This window comes from Halyomorpha halys, unplaced genomic scaffold, assembly GCF_000696795.3.
Source record: "Halyomorpha halys isolate HHAL.00 unplaced genomic scaffold, Hhal_1.1 Scaffold98.1, whole genome shotgun sequence".
Classification (NCBI taxonomy): domain Eukaryota; kingdom Metazoa; phylum Arthropoda; class Insecta; order Hemiptera; family Pentatomidae; genus Halyomorpha; species Halyomorpha halys.
Window position 1 is genome coordinate 603,488 of NW_027107309.1, and position 23,685 is coordinate 627,172.

Sequence of the window (23,685 nt, forward strand, 5' to 3'; positions counted from 1 at the left end):
AAACGAAGGAAAAAACCAACAAATTACTTATTGATTTTTAGTCTTTAGGTGTTGCAGGTAGTTGTTAATATCTGTATAAAAAATTAATAAATTTTAAAATTCTTAAAAAATTCAGCTTTCGTGAATGAACAATAGGACACTTTATTAAGCACGTTAACTAGTTAGTCAACTTGTAAAATAAACATCAAAACATCTCTACTTTTATTGAAATAATGTCAATTTAAATTAATAGGATTATCAAAAAAAATTGTGATTCATTAGTAATAAGTATGCTGTGTATATAGTACAAGAGCCCAAGAGGAGAAAAAAGGCAGTTATCTCACCCCAATTTTTTATTACTTTAATGAAAACTATGTATAATTAATAGTAAAAATAAATGAGTCTGCCAAGTATAGGTAGGGGGAATAAAAAATGGCTTAATAAAGATATAGCTTTTTAAAAAAGCAACATTTCATAAAAATGTTGTATGGGACGTACTAAAAGATCAGTAGTTAGTGAATTTATTTTGAAAAATTTATATCTCAAACCCAGTACAGATGTCTATTAGCACACAAATTAAAGCTAGTTTAATGAGCTATAAAGTAGTTTATGATGTTTATCTTCGTAGGAGTAATAGTTTACATGAAATTTACTAAAATAAATTGATTTATAGTTGTTCGGACAAATTTTCATTTGCCAAATTTATGTTCATTTGTGAATATCATAAAAACTACTACCCCTACGAAGATAAGTGTCATAAACTACTTTATAGTAAGTTAAATTTCCTTTATTTTGAGTGCTGGCAGACATATGTGAGTCTTATGGATCTAGAGATGTATATTTTCAAAACTCCAACATTTTATACGAACAACTAGAAATTAACATTTGTGAGTTTATTTTGTCAAATATCATATAAACTACTTCTCCATAATTATCTATTTTGTAGTAAATTTAACTGGCTTCAATTTGAGTGCTGGCAGACATCTGTACGTCCAATGGTTTCGGAAATGAAGTTTTTCATACTCAAACTTATCAAACTTATTGTCCGAACAACTATAAATCAATTTATTTGAGCAAATATCATGAAAACTACTATTCCTACGAAGGCAAAGGTCATAAACTTCTTTATAGTCCATTAAACTAGCTTTAATTTGAGTGCTAATAGACATCTATACGTTACATAGTTCCTGAGATATAGATTTATCAAAATAAATTAACTAATTAGTGATCTTTCAGTAGATTTTTAAGAAATATTGCTTTTTAAAAAGCTATATCTCGAGAACTATTGGACGTAAATAGCTCTTTTAGGCCTAATATTTCAGCAAATTTACTCTTCTTTAAACAATGTTCTTTTAGATTTTCTAGTGTTGTTGTTAGTTTTTAAGACATAGAGCTCCGACTGAAAAATTAATGTTTTTTTAAGGTTATGAAACAGCCGCCATGTTTTATTCCCCCTACCTATACTTGGCAGACTCATCAATTTTGACTAGTAATTATACATAACTTTCATTAAAGTAATCAAAAATTGGGGTGAGATAACTGCCTTTTTTTCTTCCCGTCTCTTGTAAAGCAATCCAATGCAGTTGGGTAGCACAGCATTTTTCTCTCTTTTATTCCTGATTCAAAATATCAGGTTTGTCTCCACGCCAGCCTCTGGCTTTACAAAACGAAGGAAAAAACGAACAAATTTTTTATTGTTTTTTGTCTTGAACGAACACCTACAAAATGCATACATTATTTCATTATCGACCAATTTGCGTTGCCGCTACTTGGTTACTATTGAATAATATCAATTAGGTAAAATTAAAATAGCTAGCCACACTTTTTTAAGTGTCCAGTTGTGCCCTACTATCAGCACAACACGCCTGGAACTGTTTTAGAAATGTCAGGTCAAACCGGTCAGTTGGAAAGGAATTTTTCGCGTTTTTAACAGAGGGCAAAAAGGGTTCGTTTGTTGTTTTCATCACATTTTGGCGGCGTTGCAGGTAGGCCGATAACTAAACGTAGTATTTACGATTTGTAAGAAATATTGTTTGCTTTAATTATTTACAGAAAGTATAATTGTAATTGAAAAACTGAAAGATTTTCTAACATTTTTTCTTCATTGTGAAGCCGGTGGCTGGCACGGTGGCAAACCTGTGAAATTCTGATTAAACATCCCCAAAAAACATTTAGAATCACTAAGAAAAAAAATCTACCTTTTTTTTCTATAAAGTATTTTTGATGCTTACATGACTGGGCTAAAATCCAGTTACCTGGGGGATCTTTTTTTCGTAGGGTGTCACAATGTCCAAGAAAAAATATATATAGTTTTTTTGGTTACTGTTTAGATCACATCAGGCCACATAGCCTAGTCGGCGATGGTTTTATTTAATTGGTCATTTTTTAATTCCTTTACTAAACAACGTTTGAAAAATAACTTGGATTTGATACTTTAAAGTTGCGAAAATATCTTCGTTCAAGCAATTTACTACCGAAATTCCCCAAAACAGCAACAGGTTACACCACCTATTGGATCCCTCGGTGTTTATAATTAATTTTAGAAAGTGGTACAAAGGAACTCCAGTTATCATTAAACTTTGTTCCACTTTTAAAAAAAAATAATAATTTAATAAACATAAATAAATACAAAAATTAAACACACGGAAAACTAGTATAATGTTCTTTTAATCTTTTATGTATACTCAAAGTATGCTGAAATATGAATTTCTGATATTTTTACTATTTGTAAGTGGATTAAAAATGCATAATATAGAAAAAAAAAATCCAAAATCAGAAGAAAATAACCTGTGTGTGAACAGCCTCGCTCAAAAACGAAACTTCATACAAAACTGAAACCACTTATCTATAGGAGGTAACGCCTGGGATGTGATAGTAACGTTAAACCATATAACAGGTAACGCCTGGGATGTGATAGTAACGTTAAACCATATAACAGGTAACGCCTGGGATGTGATAGTAACGTTAAACCATATAACAGGTAACGCCTCGGATGTGATATTAACTATCAACAAGTATATCAATCATATTAACAAGACTATCACATCTCAAGCGTTACCTGCTATATATGGTTTAATGTTACTATCACATCCCAGGCATTACCATTACCTTAAATGGAAATGTTGACTGTGTCTGTAAAGCAATTAATATTACAAGTTACCTTTTTAAAATTATTTTTAATTTAATTTTATTATATATATACTATTAACTATATTGTGCACCCTGCAAATAAACCTTGCCCTACATCATCAACGCTTATAGTTTGTGTTTAACATGAAAAAGTTTCCCTGCATTTATTACCGAAAAATAATTTGACTCAGTATATCAACTTAGATAAGTTGTAAATTTGATTGTAATTCATAATTAAATATTTGCGATTTACGAAATCAATTTCGGAATAATTTTCAGTGCTCATTCCTTTCGTCTTTCAAAACAATGGTTTGCTTTCGTGAGTAAACAATACTATACATTATTAAACTTGTAGGTTACTCGCTAGTCAACTTGTAAAATAAATGTCAAAACATCTCTACTTTTATTGACTTAATGTTGTCAATATCTATATAAAAAATTATTAAATTTTCAAATTCTTAAAAAATTCAACTTTCGTGAATGAAAAAAAAGATCAGATTATTAAGCAAGTTAACATGTAGATAACTAGCTTCTCAACTTGTAAATAAATATCAAAACATCTCTACACTTTTTGATATAATGTTGTAATAATGTTCTTAAATTTTAAATTGATTAAATTAAATTTTAAAATTCTTAAAAATTCAGATTTCGTGAATAAACAATATGACACATTACTAAGCAAGTTAACTTGTATATAACTAGCTAATCAACTTTCAAATAAATATCAAAACATCTCTACTTTTATTGACATAATGTTGTCGACATTATTAAGCAAGTTAACGTGTAGGTAACTACCTAGTCAATGTATAAATAAATATCGAAACATCTATACATTTATTGACATAATGTTGTAATATTGTTGATAAAAAAATAATGTGGAACTTCTCTTCATCGTTTTTTACATTATCCATAATACATCATCCTAATTATTATTTTATTTTGATGTTGTCAATAGCTAAGAGTAAGCCTGTATTGTTTGTTTAGGTTCGGGTATCCCGGAGATGAAGACTATATTGCGCGGCGTCTCCTTGAAGGAATACCTGACGTTCAGGACCCTGGTGGCTAAGGTCATCGGCCTCACCGCCACCCTTGGCAGTGGCCTTCCCCTTGGCAAGGAGGTGAGAGCTTGTAGTTCACCAGCAAAACAAACTTCTTGAGTAACCTCTTTGTATTGTATTCCTTCGGTCTCAGTGTTTGTTTATGTTCTTCATGTGTGAGAGTTTTATAAATGCAATTTAGATTTTATTTATTACTAGCAGACCCGGCAATGCTTTGCGATTGCTAGGTTTAGGGATGTAGATAGATTAATTCAATATTTATAGAGCCCTTTAACGATTAACGATTAATCAGCGAATTAAAAAAAATAAAAATCACTGATTTCTTTGATAGAAATATAGATAGTGTTATAGCCAAGTTCAAACGTTTTTGGTATGTAGCTAAGAAAGTATACAATTTTTTCACAGTTATTATATACCAACCAATTTTTTCGATGTTATTTGTGTGGTTATTAAAGCTCCTGCAAAACTAAAAAAACAAACAAAAAAACATTGAGCTTGAACAAGTATTAGCTAAGATACGTTTACCCATCTTATTAGAAAAACAAATGAAGAATTTGGGCAGGTTTTCTTTGAATTTTGTTTATGTTTTGTTATAACTTGTATTGAATTAACAAATGAAACTTTGATATAAATTAATATATTAAGTTATTAACCCTTTGGATTAATGATTGAATCAATTGTTTATTATATCTATTTAGTTTATAGAGGTGCTTTCAAGTTATAATAAAAAATTAATATAATTCAAGGAAAACCTGCCCAAATTCTTCATTTGTTTTTCTAATAAGATGGGTAAACGTAACTTAGCTAATAATTGTTCAAACACAATGATTTTTTTTTTAGTTTTGCAGGAACTTTAATAACCACATAAATAACATCGAAAAAATTAGTTGGTATATAACAACCGTGAAAAAATTATCTACCTTCTTAGCTACATACCACTTGAACTTGGTCATAACACTATTTATAATTCTATCGAATAAATAAGGGATTTTTATTTTTTTTAATTTGCTGAATAATCATAAATACAGGTACGATTTAGTTGATTTTGTTTTCTTCCAGATAATTTATTTGTCCACTATGTTAACTTGTATAATATATATACAATATAAAATATGAAAATTCCTTATACAACCTCACTGTTCTTCAATATGGATTATTCAAAAGATTTTAGCAGTTAAACAAAGTTCATATTCGTTTTTAGTACCTCAAGAAACAATTAAATACGAATTTTCGAGAAAAAAAATCGGAAAAGAAAATATTTTGACCTAAAATTTTCGCATTAAGAATATTTAAGAATCAAAAAAATATAAATAAATTCTACACAAATCAACGGATCTACACCAAGTGGTTAAGGGCTCCAAAGAGCACAAAAGTTAATGAAATCCTCTTATCTTTTTTTTTAATTTTTGGTTAGAACAAATCAGTAATATTTTTTCGTATTCTTCAGATAGATTTCGGTTAATCAAATCAAGTTATTCATTAGGACCTCTATGTTCCATATTTTACCGATTTGTCATTTATTTACCGATTTATAGGAGTTCTATCAATGGGTAGATTCTCTACGTCGTATCATGCCATTGTATAACTGACATCAAATTTATTTTTAATGTATAATACATTTAAATATCAATAAATAAATTTTAAAAAAAGAAAAAGATTTTGAATAATTAACCAAGAACCTACTTAAAAAGGAGTATTTAAAATATTAAACTCCAAAATCATTGGATTTGACATTTCCAAGTTCTTTATTATTCTAATTTAATTTTTTAAATATAAATCTGAAACAAAATAACTACATATACCTAAGTTTTATACTAAATTTGTTTTTTATATTTTCAATAAAAATCTAAACCTAACTTGTCATGTCGAGAATTAATTTTTTTTTTTATAATAAACACAATTCAAGCTTAAGAACTTACTTGTGTGATTTACTGAAATAGAGAGAAATCGGTTCGACTGCATTTCCCATAGATCGAGGCAATGCCTTAACCAAACTAGGACTATTGTCCGAGATAGGAATTAATGAGCCCGTATTATGAACTATTTAATTAAATATTAATTGCGTTACATGACATTCATTTTTTCACTAATCACAGACAAATTAGTACATTTCAAAAACTCAATAAACGTGATTTCGTTAAAAAAAAATCTTCAAAATGTCCAAATTCGTGTTTTAACCCTAAAACTTATTTTGTTTTTTCTAACCTCCTAAATCTTTATTAATAGCAAATACATATATACAATTTAACTTAACCTTTCCTCAAGGTAGTATCCTTGTTCCCATCCTCTACACCGTCTATTCAGCTGACATTCCAACCAATCCTAACACTATCCTCACCACTTATGCCGATGACACATTTGTGCTCGCAGTTAATAATAACCCACTAATTGTATCCCAAACTCCCCAATCCCATATCACAGCCCTCTAAGAATGGTGTCGTAATTGGAGGATTAAGATAATTTCCAACAAATTCCATGAAGTCACCTTTATCCCTCGTCGTAAACCTACCGACTGTCCTACAATTTCAATTAATAATGTTACTCTTACCCCTGTCCAACAGATCCGCTACCTTGGACTACATTTGGACAAACGATTAACCTGGAATCCTGACTGAAAGACTGAAAAGACAGGAAACTGCACGTCGATTTAGACTACTACTAGCACTTACTAGACAAACTTCCAACACATAACAAAATACTGATCTACATGACTGTAATAAGGCCAATCTGGACAAATGGAGTTGAGCTTTGGGGCTCCACTAAACCTTCGAATTTCTCTCGTATTCAATCATTACAATCCAAAATCCTTCGTAAAATCCTCAATGCTCCTTACTTTGTCACAAATAAAATCATACATAAGACCTTAATGTTCCCTATGTAACCGATCTAGTCCGAACCAGATATCACTCCTTCCATTATAAACTCCCTAACCACTCAAACCCCCTAGTTTCTAACCTTGCATCCTCTACCATTCCTGACTATCCTCCGAGGCGCCTGAAAAGAAGATGGCCACGAAACCAGCTAATATAAAATGCCATTAGAGTGCTACCAATGGGTAGTTGCTCTACACGCCTGTAACACTCCATTTTAACTAAGACCATATTTACTAAATGTATTATGTAACTTACAGTTGTAAATTTGAATTCAGTTATTAAAAATAAATTAAAAAACTTAACCTAATTATATATACATTTAATCTAAAACTTGCAAAATATAAACTATTATCAATAGAATGTCCTTTTTTATGATTCGTATTTCTGTCGAGGTTTGGCTAAATTTGGAGCTAAGGAACAAAAGATGCAATCGAACGAAGATCCGGTCTCTAATCATCACTAAAATAATATTATTGTTATTTCAGGTCATCCTTGTAATTTTCCTCAAAATACTCGTTAAAAAAAAAATTACAATTGTTGCATGCGATTGAATTCATAATAAGCACTGAATAACACGGAAAACATATTCTATTGGTTGAGCTAGAATTCCGGATCACCCATACAACCAATATCCAACCGCTTATATACCATCTCTTTCAACGGGTCCGTGGCCCATGGAAAAAATAAGTTTCAAGTAGTTTGGATTTGCTTTCCAAACCTTTTAGGAATATTTTGAACGAATAAAATATTTTTTTAAAAAAACTTATTAGGTGGATACTTTTTTTTTTTTTTCAATAAGCGTTGATAACCAAAAGGTTTTACGCCTTTAAACAACAACTTATTTTTTCCCCCGAAATTTCGAGTGTGAATAGCATTTTTGAATGATGTTTTACTATAATTTTAAAAGTTTGAAGTAAGTTCTCAAATCTTTCAATACTAGTGACGAAGCACTTTTAACCAATGGTACCCAACTATTGAAGCCTGCCCACCTAATCGTTTTCTACAAAAAGGGTAATCTCCTCGGAAAAAAAGCTTAAAAGTGTATTTTGAGTCACTTTTATTGTGCTTTTAACAGTTAAAAACTAGCACCCAAACATCAGGAAAGGTCATTAATAGTTCTAACTATAAATCTTCACAACAATATGAGTTTCTGGAATGAGGTATGATGAGAGATGGAGTGGTCATTTATTGAAAATTAATGAAGAGCTCTCTGACTCATTCAGTCAAGAGACTATGGACTGAGGTGTTGGTCTTATGACTGTAAAATAAGTCCTCCTAGACTGTTGGGCTTCACAATGCCTCATAAGGCATGCTCAATTTCAGGTTGAGCTTCATAACCTTGACCAGGATATTGATCTCCAGTATCTTACCTGGGATGTTCTGTATACTGATATATTTACCAATTTACCAAGGGTTAACTGCCTGAATGATGAAAACCATGGAAATCTAAGTCCTTAGATTCTTAGTGAGGAGTGTTTCCTGGATTGATGAATGAGGAGGACTTCTCATGTTTCAAGGAATTCATTTATACTTAGAAGATGATGGGATCATAAATATGTGATCTTCCTTCAAGCCCCTTATTGCGCCTAAGTCGTTGAAACAATTACTTGATAAAACCGAAGTTAATTCAATTAATAATCAGATAGGATACAAGGTGATGGGAATGTTTCTGGACACTGCTATCTGCTGAGATCTGCTTCACTTTATCAAAAGGTTTTTGGGATTCTGGCATTTTCTATTCCTAATAGAGTCAGTCACTTGACTATTGGAACATTTGGCATGAGCATTCTTGTTCTTGCAAGTAGAGCTTTCTTGTTACATTCCAAAGATAATGCACCATATGGGTGGCTACAATTTAACATAGTTTACTGAACCACTCAAATAGCGTTTAAAAAATAATGATGTTTTGAATTTGCATGGCTAGTAGTTCACTAATAATAAAATATAACGAATCTTCAAAATGTAATGTACTTGATTTATAAAGTTAACTGCACTTTTTGTTATACTCATGGATCGGTTTAGATCCCCAGAATTAGTATAATTTATTTATTATATATAAATATAGTTGCTTTCTATTGCATATTACAGTAAAATGAAAATCAAATATATATGAATTCAACCAATAACAATTATACTTTGTTTCATTGAATTGACAACTTAAACATTATTTGTATTATTAATCAATTATGGTAATAAAAATTTCAGGGGCCTTTTGTACATATTGCAAGTATAGCTGCTACCCTTCTTTCAAAACTAGTCACTTCGTTCCAGTCCATTTATGAAAATGAATCTCGCAATACGGAAATGCTAGCAGCAGCCTGTGCCGCTGGCGTTGCCAGTTGTTTTGGAGCACCGATTGGTGGTAAGCTCCTTTTATTCAATTTTTCTATTTTTTTTTTCAAATTTCAAAATAAAGTGCTATACTTAAACAACATGGACACTGAGCTGTTTGTCTTAAATATATAAATGATAAACTTCATAGATTGCCCAACTTCATAGTTGAAACATTTCTGATCTAGTTCTGCACATATGTTTTAAGTATTGCCAAAAAATGATGCACAGTATAACTTATGTATATATATATAAAAAAAAAACTAAAGAGAATTGATCAATATGAAATTACAGAATATTGTCAAAGTTTAATTTTTTTTCTCCTAAAATTTGGACTTGAAGTATCTATGAGGTTGACCATCAATATAATTAATTTTTTTCAGGAAGTTATAAGAATTATTTTTGTTTATCATTGCTTAAAATATTTTGAAATAATATCTGATGAGTACTGTTCAAAAGGTGTTTTATTTAGCATCGAGGTCACTACAGTTTATTTCGCAATCAGGAACTATTGGAGAGGATTCTTTACTGCTGTCTGTGGGGCTACAGTTTTCCGTCTTCTAGCTGTTTGGTTTCAAAAAGAAGGTAATTATTTACTAACTATGATTAAGAAATATCAGGAAAATCAATTTCATTAATGAATTGGTGATTTTTTTTATTGGATTTTTTCTTTCATTGTGCAGCACAAATTTTAATTTTCTTTCAGCTTATTATAGTATGATAAGATTTATGGTGTGTTTCATTTCAGCCTCAAATTAAAACCAATAAAGAAACGGTTCCTAGACATGATTCGGCATGTTCCTGCTCGCTATTAACCATGTAGTTTTTTGTTAGAGTTTTGCCTTCCTTGTCTATTATGCTGATGATCTTTTTCAATATACCCTTTCTTCTTTTTCTTAAAGAAATAAATAGGATAGTAATTCTTTGTTCTTTCTTTCCACAAAAAAATTTTAACCAACTTCTATTGACAATTATATGAGACTTCTGGTAAGAATGGTTCTGTCTAGTCTTGCTTTGAATTACCGATTTTTTTTTTTTTTTTCTCATTTTTATGAATATTAAATTTTAATAAAATTTTGAATTAATTTAGTTTATTCTTTAACCTATGAATATAGTGATTAAGTTGTTTTTATTTAAGGAAATTGTTTTTTAATAATGAGTTCTAAATTGATTCTTTGTTAAAAATATTATGATGTTATTAAGTAAATTATATCATATATTATATGTTATTGTCAATATTTGATAACTTCTATTTTGTTAAAATCTTAGACATAGTTTAATCAGAATATTTTGTTAATATTATTATAAATGTAGACTGATGAATGCCCAGATGTGCATCCCAACCTTGTTGCTTAAAATATCATTCAAGGGATTGTTGTAAAGTAGAACATATAAATTTTTCTTTACTAAATGTAACCCATCAAACTTTAGTTATCTAAAAATATTGAACCATTGACTGAATCACTAGTTTTTTAAGAAAAATAATTATTATCATAGGGAAACTCACATAATACTATTATTACAAATAATTAATGAATTCTATAGACAACTGGATCCAAAAAGTAAATCAGTTCACTAATATATAAGTAAACCGATTTACTTTTTGTCTCCAGTAGTCCATATGTATATTCATCATTTTATCATCAAACAAGATAACTCTCAACAATCAAATGAATTATTTGTATCTCTTTACAAATATGTTTAATACACCTTGATAACACCATTAGTAAGTTTATCAATGAAGCAAAGAGGTAAATTTGCTTCGGGGGCCTTATTTGTCTGATCAGAATTTAGTGATTTATTACAGTAATTGACCTATATAATAATTTATAAATTTTAAGGTTCATTTGATCTTCTATAATGCCAATCATCATTCTAACTCTGTACTATCATCTATCTGTGATATCAATACTGATATTTTAATTTTTTTTAAATTTATTAATTTATAGAATAATTTCATATTGTCCATTATGTTTATTTAAATACATATTTTAATATTTTTTTCTAGATACTGTCAAAGCCTACTTTCAGACTAATTTTACAATGGAATTTCCATTTGATCCCCAAGAATTAGTTGTTTTTTCTCTAATGGGGTAAGATTGAATTTGTTTTCATTTTTTTTTTTTAACATTAGTAGACAGGAGAATTTACCGAACCAGAAGAACAGGACAAGATCATTTAAACTGCTACCTTATTTTCTACTCTTTTTTTCATAATTTTAACTTGATTTGTTTTTATTACTAAAATACTACAGTCTAAAATACAATAAATTAATATTTTTAATAGTCGTGAATTTAAGGTTGAAACAATTTTTAAAGACCTTTAACATAAAATCGAACAATTATTAATATAGTTATACTAATAATAATATCACTGTACTAACAGTATAAAATTATAATTGTAAAATAATTATTATAATAACGATCATTCAATCAATGACCTATTTACACAGTTACTTCACAAAGAAGATTTATCTCATTTTCTACAATAAATTTGTTTGCATTTAACAGAAATGTTTGGTGATTTTTTTCTCACATGCTTATCAAATTGTGCATCATTTCTTTCATGAGCAAATACAATGATAGATGATGGAGCATTGATTGTCATCCATGTTTGTTATTGATACAATAAATGTAGATCAGAGGAACAGGTTTCTTCTTTCTACCATGCAACACGTGTTCTTCTTCTAACATATCTATTGAATGTGTAGTACTACTTATGGATGGTTGATTTACATCATATATTGCTTCCCAATCAATTTCTGCTTTGGATGCTTTTTAATTTATTTCCTGTAAGGTGAAATGTACTTTCTTTTAGTGTTCTCTGTATGTTTTTTACTTATCGATATTCAAAGTAAGAAATGCAAACATAAACTGTAAAAGAAACACAGACGAGTGATATTTTTTATATAAAGATCTAGTAGTGGAGGAAAGGGTGGGTCGTAATCCGGAATCTATTCATAAGGATCAATTACAACTTTAAAAGCTCTAGTTATAACTGCTGTAAGACTAAACACTTTTTGAAAGAAACAGTGATAAGCTGTTGTTATTCAAAGTTCAAATGCTCCTTTCCTGTTTTTCTATCTATAACTGCTTGTGGTAAACGTAAATTTTTTTAAAATTTTTCATCATGCCAAATTTAAAATCAAAAGTTGAGAAGTTGTATATATAAAAATAATAATGAGAAGATAGTTGTCCATAGATAATATATATGATGAGAAGATGGTTGGTGGTGCGGTCAGTAAAAAACACAAACAAGTTGAGAGAACTTATTTAATTGTGCCAACGTTTCAGCCAGGGTTTCTAACCTTCATCAGGGCTAAGAACAAAGAGCAATAATGATTTAAAGGTAATCAGTGTTGTATAAAAATTGACCATTTGACTTGACCTGTTCTTCTAGTGTTAAATTTATCACACATTAATGTTGAGTATATTAACGAAACCAATTAATGTATTCTTTATTCTTACGTTTGGTTAACAGGGTCGTATGCGGTATTGGTGGAGCTGCTTATGTTTGGTCACACCGACAATATGTTCTGTTTATGAGAAAAAATAAGAAAATGAATGCCTTTTTACAAAAAAAGTAAGTTATGGTATAAAAATAGATTAAAAAGTTCTAAAACACTTATGAGCGAATAATTTCTTCTCCCATGATAGCAATGAGTTGTGGCTACATTATAAAAATACTGAATGAAAATAAAAAGAGGAACAAAAAAAACAACAGATTAATTGATTATCTCAAAGTTCTTATATTTGAATACATTTTTAGCCGATTTCTCTATCCTGGAATTGTGGTTCTTGTCGCATCTTCTATTTCTTTTCCTCTAGGACTTGGAAGATTTATGGCTGGGGATTTAAACACTCATGACCAGGTAAAAGTAATTTCAAAATTAACTAGTGTAGGCAATATTATTATCATTACAGAATTAAGATGATGTTTGTTGGTAAAAGACTGATTTATGCATACAACTTTCTTAATAGGTTTCTGGGCTCTTTTCAAACTTTACGTGGACGAAAGATGAACTGACTGTGGAAGAGTCGGAAGTTCTAAGACACTGGACAACTAAGAGCACAGACCATTTTATCTGTCTCACAGGGTTCATTGTTTATACTGTAAGTAACTTTTTATGTTTTCTACTTTTCTGTCATTTGGGGTAGCATATGGATGATAGAAAAGACTACCGTCTGTCAAGGCTGTAAAAAAGATTTTTTGTAAAACAATCAAATTTTCAAAATTTAATGCTGTCTTAGTCAGTGTCATAAGCAGGGGAAAGATATCAAGGCATTATATCTTCCCCTGAAATCTATAATAGTACTGATATATGAGGGGGGAGGAGGGGGAGCAATGCCGGCAAGTGGGCCAAGTCCTTTCGTTTTATTTATTAAATTTGGATATTTGTTTTGAATCCGAGAAAAATCTATGTATTAAATGGGTGTAAAAGCAAATTTTTTTTTTTTAACTCATTGATTCCAGTGTTATAGGTAGGTCTAATGGACCCAGTACCATTATTTTTCTACTTTTTATTTCATATCATAATTTCAATTTATTATGCATTTGTTACTCTATTTATTTATATGTAAATGGATTATCTATAATTGATAATTACTAAAAATATTGCTTTTATTGGAAATAAAATCACATACCTTAATTGTTACAATCATTTAGTTTTCACTGAGGACTAAAGACATTTTTCAAGCAGGCATAATGTCTAACATTTCTTATTTAGAGAGCATTATGTGTTATCTATAGTGACAGTTTTATTCCAATTATTTCTCTACAAGTTGTTACATTGAATGAAACATGTCATGCTTAGTTATATTGTAAAAAATACTATTTTTTTCTTTCTCACCTTCCTCCTCAAAAGTGATATCTTTTGACAGAAACAGCATAATGTAACAGCATCATAACTTACTCAATATTATTTAATAAATCTTTCCTTAAGGAACACTGGATTGATGATATTTCACCAATTATTTGTACATTTTAGCAGCAAGATCATGAGCTTCATGTTATTCTATAAATATTTTATCCAATAATAGGCAAAATTTAAACTGTAAATTAAATTTTTATAATTTCTCTAACATGGGATTTGGCAAGAATGTAACTAATCTAAGCAGGTATTACATAGATTTAAAAAGAAAAAAATCTAAGATGGTCATTTTCAAAATTTAAATTTCTGAAAACAAGTAAAAATAATTTATTCATTTTGAAGTTGTCTTGTTAGATAAAATCAAATGAAAGCATTTTAAAAAAGCTCTAAAATGAGCTATCAAACATCACTCTAGTACAATTGGGTATATAAAGCATTCTTGTTATCAAAAACTTGGTGAATTTGGCTTTTCCAGCAATTTTAAAAATTGATTTTTAAAAAACTGCTCATATAAAAAATATATTTCTAATATAGTCTTTAATTTGAGTTACTAATAGACGAAATATTATGAATATGTAAGTTATAGAGGTATATACTTTTAACAATTTCATATGATCCTGTTGTAATGAATAGGGCAACAATCGTTCCTTTTTTTTTTTTTCAGTTTATATTCTCAATCATTGCTTCTACTATCCCAGTTCCATCAGGCAGCTTCATACCTGTCTTTAAAATAGGAGCAGCCCTCGGAAGGATCGCAGGAGAGCTGATGCATGTTATATTTCCCCATGGCATACACCACAGCGAATTTACAACACCTATCATACCTGGTATGTCAATGGTTTTATTGTTTTTTAGAAAACACATTCCATTGTCACTAAATTCTTAATTTTAATTTAATTTTAAGGTGGTTATGCAGCTGTTGGTGCTGCTGCTTTCTCCGGAGCTGTTACACACACCATTTCAGTATCTGTTATTGTCTTTGAGATGACTGGTCAAATAACTCATATTATCCCAATAATGGTAGTCTTCAAATTTTGATTGGATTTAATTTATTATTATTTTTTTTTTTTTTTATAATTTTTTGATAATTAGGTAGGAAACTTATACTTTTTTTCATATAGTTTTAAAACTATCTATCTTTATGCCAATTTTTTGGGGTTCTACATCATTCTAGAGGTAATACTTGACTTTTCATAAGATTATACAGTCGCCTATTTGAAATTTTTTCTGAACTATCAACTAATTCTCCTCATATGTTGATCACTCTTTAATAATATTATTTAAATTTCTGGAAAAGTTCTTTTATATTTAATAATTTTGTATAGAAACTATACTCTTCCTTTTTTATATAATTTTATTTAGAACATATACGGTGAAACCTCTCAACAACGGACAAAAATAAATTTGTCCGTTGCCAAGGTATGTCCACTGAGAAAGAGTATTTATTTATTAAAGAATGAATATATTTACATGCATGTATAAAAAAAAAAGTATTTATTTGGATTAAAAAAGTATCTTAGTAATTTTGTGACCTATTTATACACTAAATATTTTTAAAATTAATCATGAAAATTATACTATTTTCTAAAGGCTTTAAATTCTTATACAAAATAATTTCTGGAAAAATCAAAAATGCTCACAACTTCTGCCATCCTTTATTGATTTTTTAGATGGCATTTCGGACATATTGCTTGGTCCGCTTTCAAACATAATTCCTTGAATTAGAAATTATAACTTGTCAGCACTCCTAATGTTTTTTTACATCAATCATTTTTCTACATACCAACCTCTTTTTTAAAAAAGATTATGCATCACTACAATTAAAATATCATTTAATTATTTATTAGAATACCTTCTTATCATATTCTTTAATAAGATCATTTATTTAAATTTTTTTTTTAGATTGTTGATAATGTTTTAACTTATGATTCTAGATATTCAAGATTCATAAATGGACAAAAGAGTATGTCTGAAATGTCATATAATTAAACTATAAAGAATGACTGGAGTTGTGAGGGTTTTTTTATTTTTCCAGAAATTATTACTTTCAAAATTTAATATATAAATATACTTAATAAATAGAAAACAAACTTGCTGAATATGCTATACTGGGTCCTAAAATACTTTAACCACTGTGGGTTGTTTTTCTATACTATAACCTGAACCACCTCATCTATACAACCTTAATCATCTATGAATAATAATTTCTTTAAGAGCATGTAAAAACTGATGAAAAACAAAGTAATGTTAAGCTATTTATTTAAGTTAATTTTTTTATTACTTAATCATAGTTACCTTAAGAAAGAACAATAGTTTATGATTCTACATTCATAAAAAAATTTAAAAATTGTTGTATATTAATCAGTTGAAATGTTTGTCAAGATCTCTCTTAATTTACATTTTTTTGAAATTCTGAGTCAAAATCAGTAAGGGATTGAACATATTGAACATATATCATCCCTTATTTTGTAGATGTATATTTGTAGTGTCCCCTCTTATCCATCGTCCTAAACTGCTGACCTGTACAGTAGAACTTTAGAGATAAGCATTACTTTGTTCTGAATAATAGGTATTCCAAAGGTTGCCAGAATCTGTTGAATGGCAATGAACAAGTAGGATCATACAGCATAGAAGCATAACTGCATATAGAAAGCAGCTAGTAAGTTACTAAATTAGGCTAGGAAGTTACTAAAAAGTTAATGGAATTATGAAAAAAAGTGTATGATATCAGACAAATATGAAACTATCTCTGATATATATTGCTCCCAATTTCTGATTTAAAAAAGGAGCTAATTTTAAACACGTTAATATTATTTGTTTTTAAGAATGAAAGATATTTCCTATTTGTATCTTTAGTGGTGTTGCTAGATAGCAGTGCTGATAGCCAATGCAATCGCTTCTCTTCTCCAACCTTCTCTTTACGACAGCATCATTCTTATTAAGAAGCTTCCATATTTGCCCGATTTACTTCCTTCTAGCTCAGGTAAATTTTAAAATTATAATTTTGTTAGCTAAATAATTTTTAATTGTTCTATTAATTATTATTTACATAATTTTATTAAGTTGCTTGGGAGTAGAATTGAGAATTGGGAGTAGAAAATATTTATTTTAAAGATAATTTTTCCCTAACGAATTGGCTTAATCTTTTAGGAATTTACAATGTTTATGTTGAGGATTTTATGATCAGGGATGTTAAATATATTTGGAACAATATGAGTTATCATGAACTGAAAGCTGTACTTAAGGAAAATCGTCGACTTCGAAGTTTTCCACTCGTTGAAAATCCAGGTTATTTTAAAAAGTAATTCTTGTTATTTATATGATCCTACGGAAACAAGTAGTTTGACAAAAAAATTTATTTCAGAAACTATGATCCTTCTTGGTTCTATCCAAAGGTTAGAATTGATAAAGATTATAGAAAAGCAAATCGGCAGAGAAAGAAGACTTCAAGTTGTCGCAAGATGGCAAAAAGAAGCTCAAGAGAGGTATTTGTTGATGTAATATACAGCTTCAGTTCTCTAATTATATTTTTAGAGGAAGACCTTTTTTCACTATAATAGGTCACTATCTCTTTACTAGAATCTCTAAATTTAAACTTATTTTTAATAATTAAAAATAGGTAGGAATATAAAATCTATATGACACATTATACCAACAAAGTATTGCTTTAAAAAAAAGCCTAACTTAACAGGTATGTATTAAGATAAACATTCAAATGGAGGTTTTTTATTTTTCAAACTTCAAATATTCATTACTAGAAGATTTTAATTTTTTTTCTATCTCTTCCAAAACCATAAAGTACTCAGTGAGGCTGAGCTCTGAGGTAAAACCTTCATGTCTCATATATGAGAATTTGTTGAATAACTGGAACTCAATTTTGCTAATTTTTAAAAAAAATAATAATCACTATTCATTACAATAATGCAATAATCATCTAATATTATATGGCCTATTTAATTAATAAAGCATTTTTAATTTAAATTAATTGTGTCTACAAAGTGGTTTTGAAACGGTCTCTTTTTCAAAATCATTTAATATTCAGAGCTAAAGAAGAATACGAGAGAAAGAGGAGGGAAAGTGAAAGACAGAGGAGGCCGTCGAGGTTCGAAGTTACTCCTGCACCCGACATACTCAGGATGAAGCAGCAGTCGTCAGGTACCATTGATGCAGACCATGGATACAGGGTAATTTCCTATTAAGCATATTTGACTCAAGGATTATTCTATTCTTAGTAGTGTATTAATATTTTTTAAACATAAAAAGGAGACTTAAGTACCTTTTTTATCAAACTTTTCTCTAGTGTTGACAATTTTCAGTAAATGTTTGAATTTTAGAGTAAGCTTTAATTCTTTAATATTTTTTTTGGTATTATAATGAGGAACTGCTCTTTAACTTGTAAGTTTATGCCAATAATATATGAACCTTACTTAATAACAAATGTTCAACTTCTTAAGCCCTTTTTAAATGGTTAATATTTTTGAAATAGTATCATTGAACGTGGTATTTCATGTATCAATTGCTATATTTTTAAAATTTACCCCTTTATGTATCAATTGTTATATTTTTAAAATTTACCCCTCAGAGAGTCAGTATATTAAATCATAATATTGATCATTTATAGTGGGCTTTCAATAACATTTGAGTTGTTTTCTAAAATTTAGATAAATAATGTTTCGTGATTCTCCTTTTAGAAAATGGATTTTTAAAACAACAAATATATATGTTTCTTATAAAGCCAACAATGCTTACCTGACAATTATCTGTATTAATTCCATGGATTGTGCACATCAAATCTCTGCCTCCTTGTGCTTGTGAACACAGATGCATCACGGACATGATCTGTAAAATATAGTTTCATGAAATTTCTAGTTACATCTGTGGAGTTAGATTATTAAAAAAATATATATTATAATTAGCCTCAAAGTAGAACTACACATTGTGAACATTTCTAATTACCAAAGAGAAACAAAATATTATATATTTAAAATGAAGAAAATTATTATGCAATTGTATATTATTTCCAAATAGTTAAATATTAAAAAAAAAAATGTGGGAGTCTTGGAACTGGGCAACAGAATTGAAACTTCTGGAAATGAAATAATGTATTAAATAATGATGTTTATTTTATACAAATTCAATATGATTTTTTTTATTTTCTTATTTAATTTATTTAAATAAGATCAAAAACACATTATTATTCAATTTTTTGCACTATCTTTTATTAATTTTGCCTCTTTAACTCTGTAATACAGTTATGGATTATAGCTCATTACAAAGAGGATGAAATATTGAAATATTGAACTCACTTACAGTATATAACTCAGATGCTGAACATTTCCATAATTTGCAGTATGTAGCTACGATTTTTAGTTTTTGAAATATTTTAATGTAAATGCGAAACACATTGAGCATTGTCCCCCACCACTTCTCTTTTATCTGAGCTTTCGCTTGTGTCACGAAATCAATTTACAGGTCATCCTAGGATGTTCCTTCAAGCTAAACATTACCATCCTCCATTTTCTCTTATAACAGCGACCGATTAGAGGTGTAATTATTACATATCTCAGGTATTTTTTAACACAAGAGAAAAAGTATAAAGTTTTGTGAAATCATCATACAAAAGCCTAAAACAAATTATGAATTCAATCCAATTTTTTTTTTTACTTGGACTTATGTACAGATGGAATTTATAGTAAGGAGAAGTATTGTGATTGTTCAAAATTTTGAATTCAACTTTTCAATAGAAAAACATGTTTTGATGCCCCCTAAGTCCAAATAAAAGTCCCATAAAAATCTGTGTATATGTGTGAACAGCATTGCTCAAAAACAAAAAGTCATTAAAAATTAAATTACATATTTAAGGCGGGAATGTGCCTTAGGAAGGGTACTTTCTATTTGCAGATAACAAAGCATAGTGTGTTCATTTTCAAAGTTTTTTAATTGAAGGAAATAAATTATAGTGAAAAGATGAAACTAAAAAAAATAATGCTTATGAAATCATTGCAAAAATTGATTAATTTTTTTTTTTCATTTTTAGTTCCACCCCGTGTTTGGCACTCAACCTAAAAAGTCAATCTTGAAGAAGACTAATTCATTCAATTTAAGGAATTACAGCCCCCTCACTACACCCTCAGTGACTCCATACACTACCGTTACTGGAGCAGAAAGCAGGTAACATATACAACCATAATAACATAATGTAAATATTTTATGAAATATTATTATTACATCAGAGTACTGGAAGTAGTGGTAACTATTCATTTTTGGGTAATAGATTGCGGCATGTGCATCTTTCTGCATGAAATATATTATAATTATTTTTTTACTAACTGAATGTTTAATGTGGTACAAAATCTCTACAGAAGATGAGATTAACTTAACCAGCGCATTTTATATTGTATATAAGCATATATATTGTATTTTGGATGAGAATGTAGCCATTGTATAACTAAATAAATTAATTTGTTACCAATTTTGTTTGGTTCTAACCAAACAATGTTGAAATGTTTGCATGTAAATTTAAAACCTATGAAGTAATCCAATATTAATTATTTTCTATAATGAAGCTTTATAATCAATCAAGAAAAAAAATATTAACCCCCTTCCCCTCAAAACTTGAGGTTTTATATTTCAAAAAACTTCCATTCCTCCAAAAAAAAAAAATATATATTCAATTCATATAATTTGTCATTATTTTGTTATATATAACTATTTGAGAATAACAAACCCTAATAATAATTGGCACTGTTTTTATGTAAGTAGTGTCACTATTTCTTATTGGACATAGTTGAATATAAAATTATACTTAGTTCTTATTTTATGGAAATTATTTTATTTCTTTCCTTCTTTAATTCTCAAAAAAAAAAAAAAAAAAAACGGTCTTATTTAATTTTTTTCATTACTTTTCTTTAATTCTTGGTGTTTGTTTTTTTTTAACTTGCAAATAATATGTTTGCAGATCAGGACAATCATTATTTAAATAATTAAATGTACAGTTATTTTCCGTTCACCTAGTACATTATCAATGTCAGATATATTGCTTTTTATTAGAACTCTTTATTAATTGTGTTTTAGTGTCATTAAGTAATATTATTAACAGGCCTATTAAGATTTAGTTTTCACTAAATCAGCTCAAGAAAAATTCTATTTTTTTAATTAATTTTTCCGACCAATCACACAATTTTCAGAACTGACTTTCTTTTAGTGTTACATGCATACAATTTGGCCATAAATTTTTTTTTGGTCTGACTTATGAAAAGATTTATTTTTCAGTAATTATTTATATCCAATGACTTAGTTTTGGTAAATATTCCACTAGAACTTATAACGCAATGATATATGGGACATCAACTAATATCACTTGGAACTTCATTAATTCTAGATGTTTTAGGAAAAATTTCTCAGGTGGTTCAAGAGTTATTCAAAATTAATACTTTTTTATTTCATATCTCCATTTCCATTTTATGTATCCATGTCCATGTAAAATATTTATCTATTTTCATGCTTGTTCTACTCATATAAATTTCATGTACACAGTATGCATATAGCATAAGTTATATCTAATAGATTGAAGTTTGTCAGTATTTATTATTATTTATTAATATCCTGTTGTTATTCTACTTCCTCAAGTTATACATGAAAATAAAATAACTTATAAAACATCCTTGTACTTACTAACCATTTTTATTTAAGTGGCTCTGCTAATTTTGAATTGCTGTTTGAAATAAATATATATTTATATCCTTTATATACATATATACAGCACAGTCTTCAGCATTAAAAAAGGGACTAAAAAACAAAACAAAAAAAAACAATAACAAAAACTCATAAAAAAATATTTTTATTTTGCTTTATATGTTTTTTGTATTAATAACAGCATGTCACATTTTCCATTTCTAGATCAGGTGGAGTTTGGATGGCGTTTCGGTAAGTCTCACAGAATATTTATTATTGGTAAAAGAATTTGGATTATGTTATTTAAAACCCATTGTTGATTACAAACTTATTATAACTTAAAATGATGTATTTTATAATTATCTTAGTTATTTATGTCTTTATTAGTGAAACCGCTATAAAGTTCAACTATATTCATTTTGCCAATTTTAATTAAAAGAAAATAAAAGAAAATAATAACAGTATGATAAGAATTTTCTTAAAATTATTTTGTTGAATGGTTCATATTATGTGATGGTTAGACTTTAATACAAAAATTCTCAATCTTCTAAATGTTTAAATATAAAATTTAAATGTTCATGTACAAAAACCTAGTGATGTTGATGATATGTTTCCATATTACATCTTTAAGTCATCAGCAAGTGAGCTAAAAAAAAAGAAGAGAATATTCTTTAATTTTAAATAACTTGTTCATACAATCATTCACTCTTCTATATTCAAGGATATTCTTGAGTATTAAACAGATAGTTAAAATAATAACTTTTATATCAAATAAGAACAAAATAATTCTTTCCAGTTGGTTTAGTTTAAACATTTGTTAAGAATTTATGGAATAGTGAAATATATTATAATACAAAGAATATTTTTATTTCTATTTTGATGTTTTTTAGGATACGCATGGCTTTTGAAGCGATATTTCATAAGTCTACAACTCTACAAGATGTTGAACCAAATGAAGATGAGGGCAGCCCTGAACCTAGAGGTTTGAGCCCACCGCCCCCCTATCAACCTGTCAGCCTCCCAGCAAGTCCTGGAGTCAACAAGAAAGTTCAATTGGTAAATTTATAATCAGAGTTAAATTATGAATGAAGTTTTATTTACACATTCAATCTTTATGAATTTAATTATGCATCATTAGAACTAGAAAACACATGTTTTACTTCCTTAGACAAATAAATTAGGGTAATGATAGTAATTTGCTAAACTTCTCATGTGTATCCTTGTTACTGAACTATGGTAAGAGGGAGGTTGTAATGAATTATTTATTTTATTATAAACTAATTAATATTTGTCCTAACTACTTTATTAATAAAATTTAAGCTTTAACATTCATATTAAATGTTGTTCAAAGTTATTACATTAGCAGGCTCAGCATCTTTCTTCCGCAGCAGGAGAGGCAGAATGGTCATGAATATGCGTTATTATTTCGCAAGTTTTAATTATCCTTAATCATACAGAATTAAAGTCATTGACAGGGCTTGCACAGACTTTTTGTTTAATGTTATCACCCCAAACAAAAAAATCCTCTGGTATCAATTCTGGAGAACTTTACAATAACACATGTCAAGTACCGTTCAGCCATGCTGCTCCAAAAGAAAGATGCCAAGCCTGCTTAAAAACAATGCTCAAGGTAATCACTTTAATAGGACTGTTAATGTTAACATTTCATTGATAAAGTAGTTGGAACACATTAATTAATTTGTTATGTCCTAAATAATTCTTACAATGAAAGCTTTAGACGTGAATATCTCCTAAACGAATCGTTTGTGGA

General features: G+C 28.7%; 1 protein-coding gene across 11 annotated transcripts in view; it reads left to right on the plus strand.

Annotated features, from left to right (window-relative positions):
* ClC-a (chloride channel protein 2) overlaps positions 1 to 23,685 on the plus strand; it is a 186,835-nt gene that overhangs the window by 157,446 nt on the left and 5,704 nt on the right. For 10 of the 11 annotated variants that reach the window (XM_014415303.3, XM_067045586.1, XM_024358481.2 and 7 more), the window contains 16 exons: positions 4,093 to 4,226; positions 9,245 to 9,401; positions 9,830 to 9,955; positions 11,379 to 11,463; positions 12,851 to 12,952; positions 13,139 to 13,241; positions 13,351 to 13,482; positions 14,905 to 15,067; positions 15,145 to 15,260; positions 17,109 to 17,223; positions 17,391 to 17,528; positions 17,605 to 17,725; positions 18,283 to 18,424; positions 20,278 to 20,411; positions 22,140 to 22,166; positions 22,805 to 22,970. In XM_014415303.3, coding sequence (XP_014270789.1) covers positions 4,093 to 4,226; positions 9,245 to 9,401; positions 9,830 to 9,955; positions 11,379 to 11,463; positions 12,851 to 12,952; positions 13,139 to 13,241; positions 13,351 to 13,482; positions 14,905 to 15,067; positions 15,145 to 15,260; positions 17,109 to 17,223; positions 17,391 to 17,528; positions 17,605 to 17,725; positions 18,283 to 18,424; positions 20,278 to 20,411; positions 22,140 to 22,166; positions 22,805 to 22,970 — 1,961 coding nt within the window. The remainder of the gene's footprint in view (positions 1 to 4,092; positions 4,227 to 9,244; positions 9,402 to 9,829; positions 9,956 to 11,378; positions 11,464 to 12,850; positions 12,953 to 13,138; positions 13,242 to 13,350; positions 13,483 to 14,904; positions 15,068 to 15,144; positions 15,261 to 17,108; positions 17,224 to 17,390; positions 17,529 to 17,604; positions 17,726 to 18,282; positions 18,425 to 20,277; positions 20,412 to 22,139; positions 22,167 to 22,804; positions 22,971 to 23,685) is intronic. The other variant, XM_024358479.2, reaches the window with a different exon arrangement.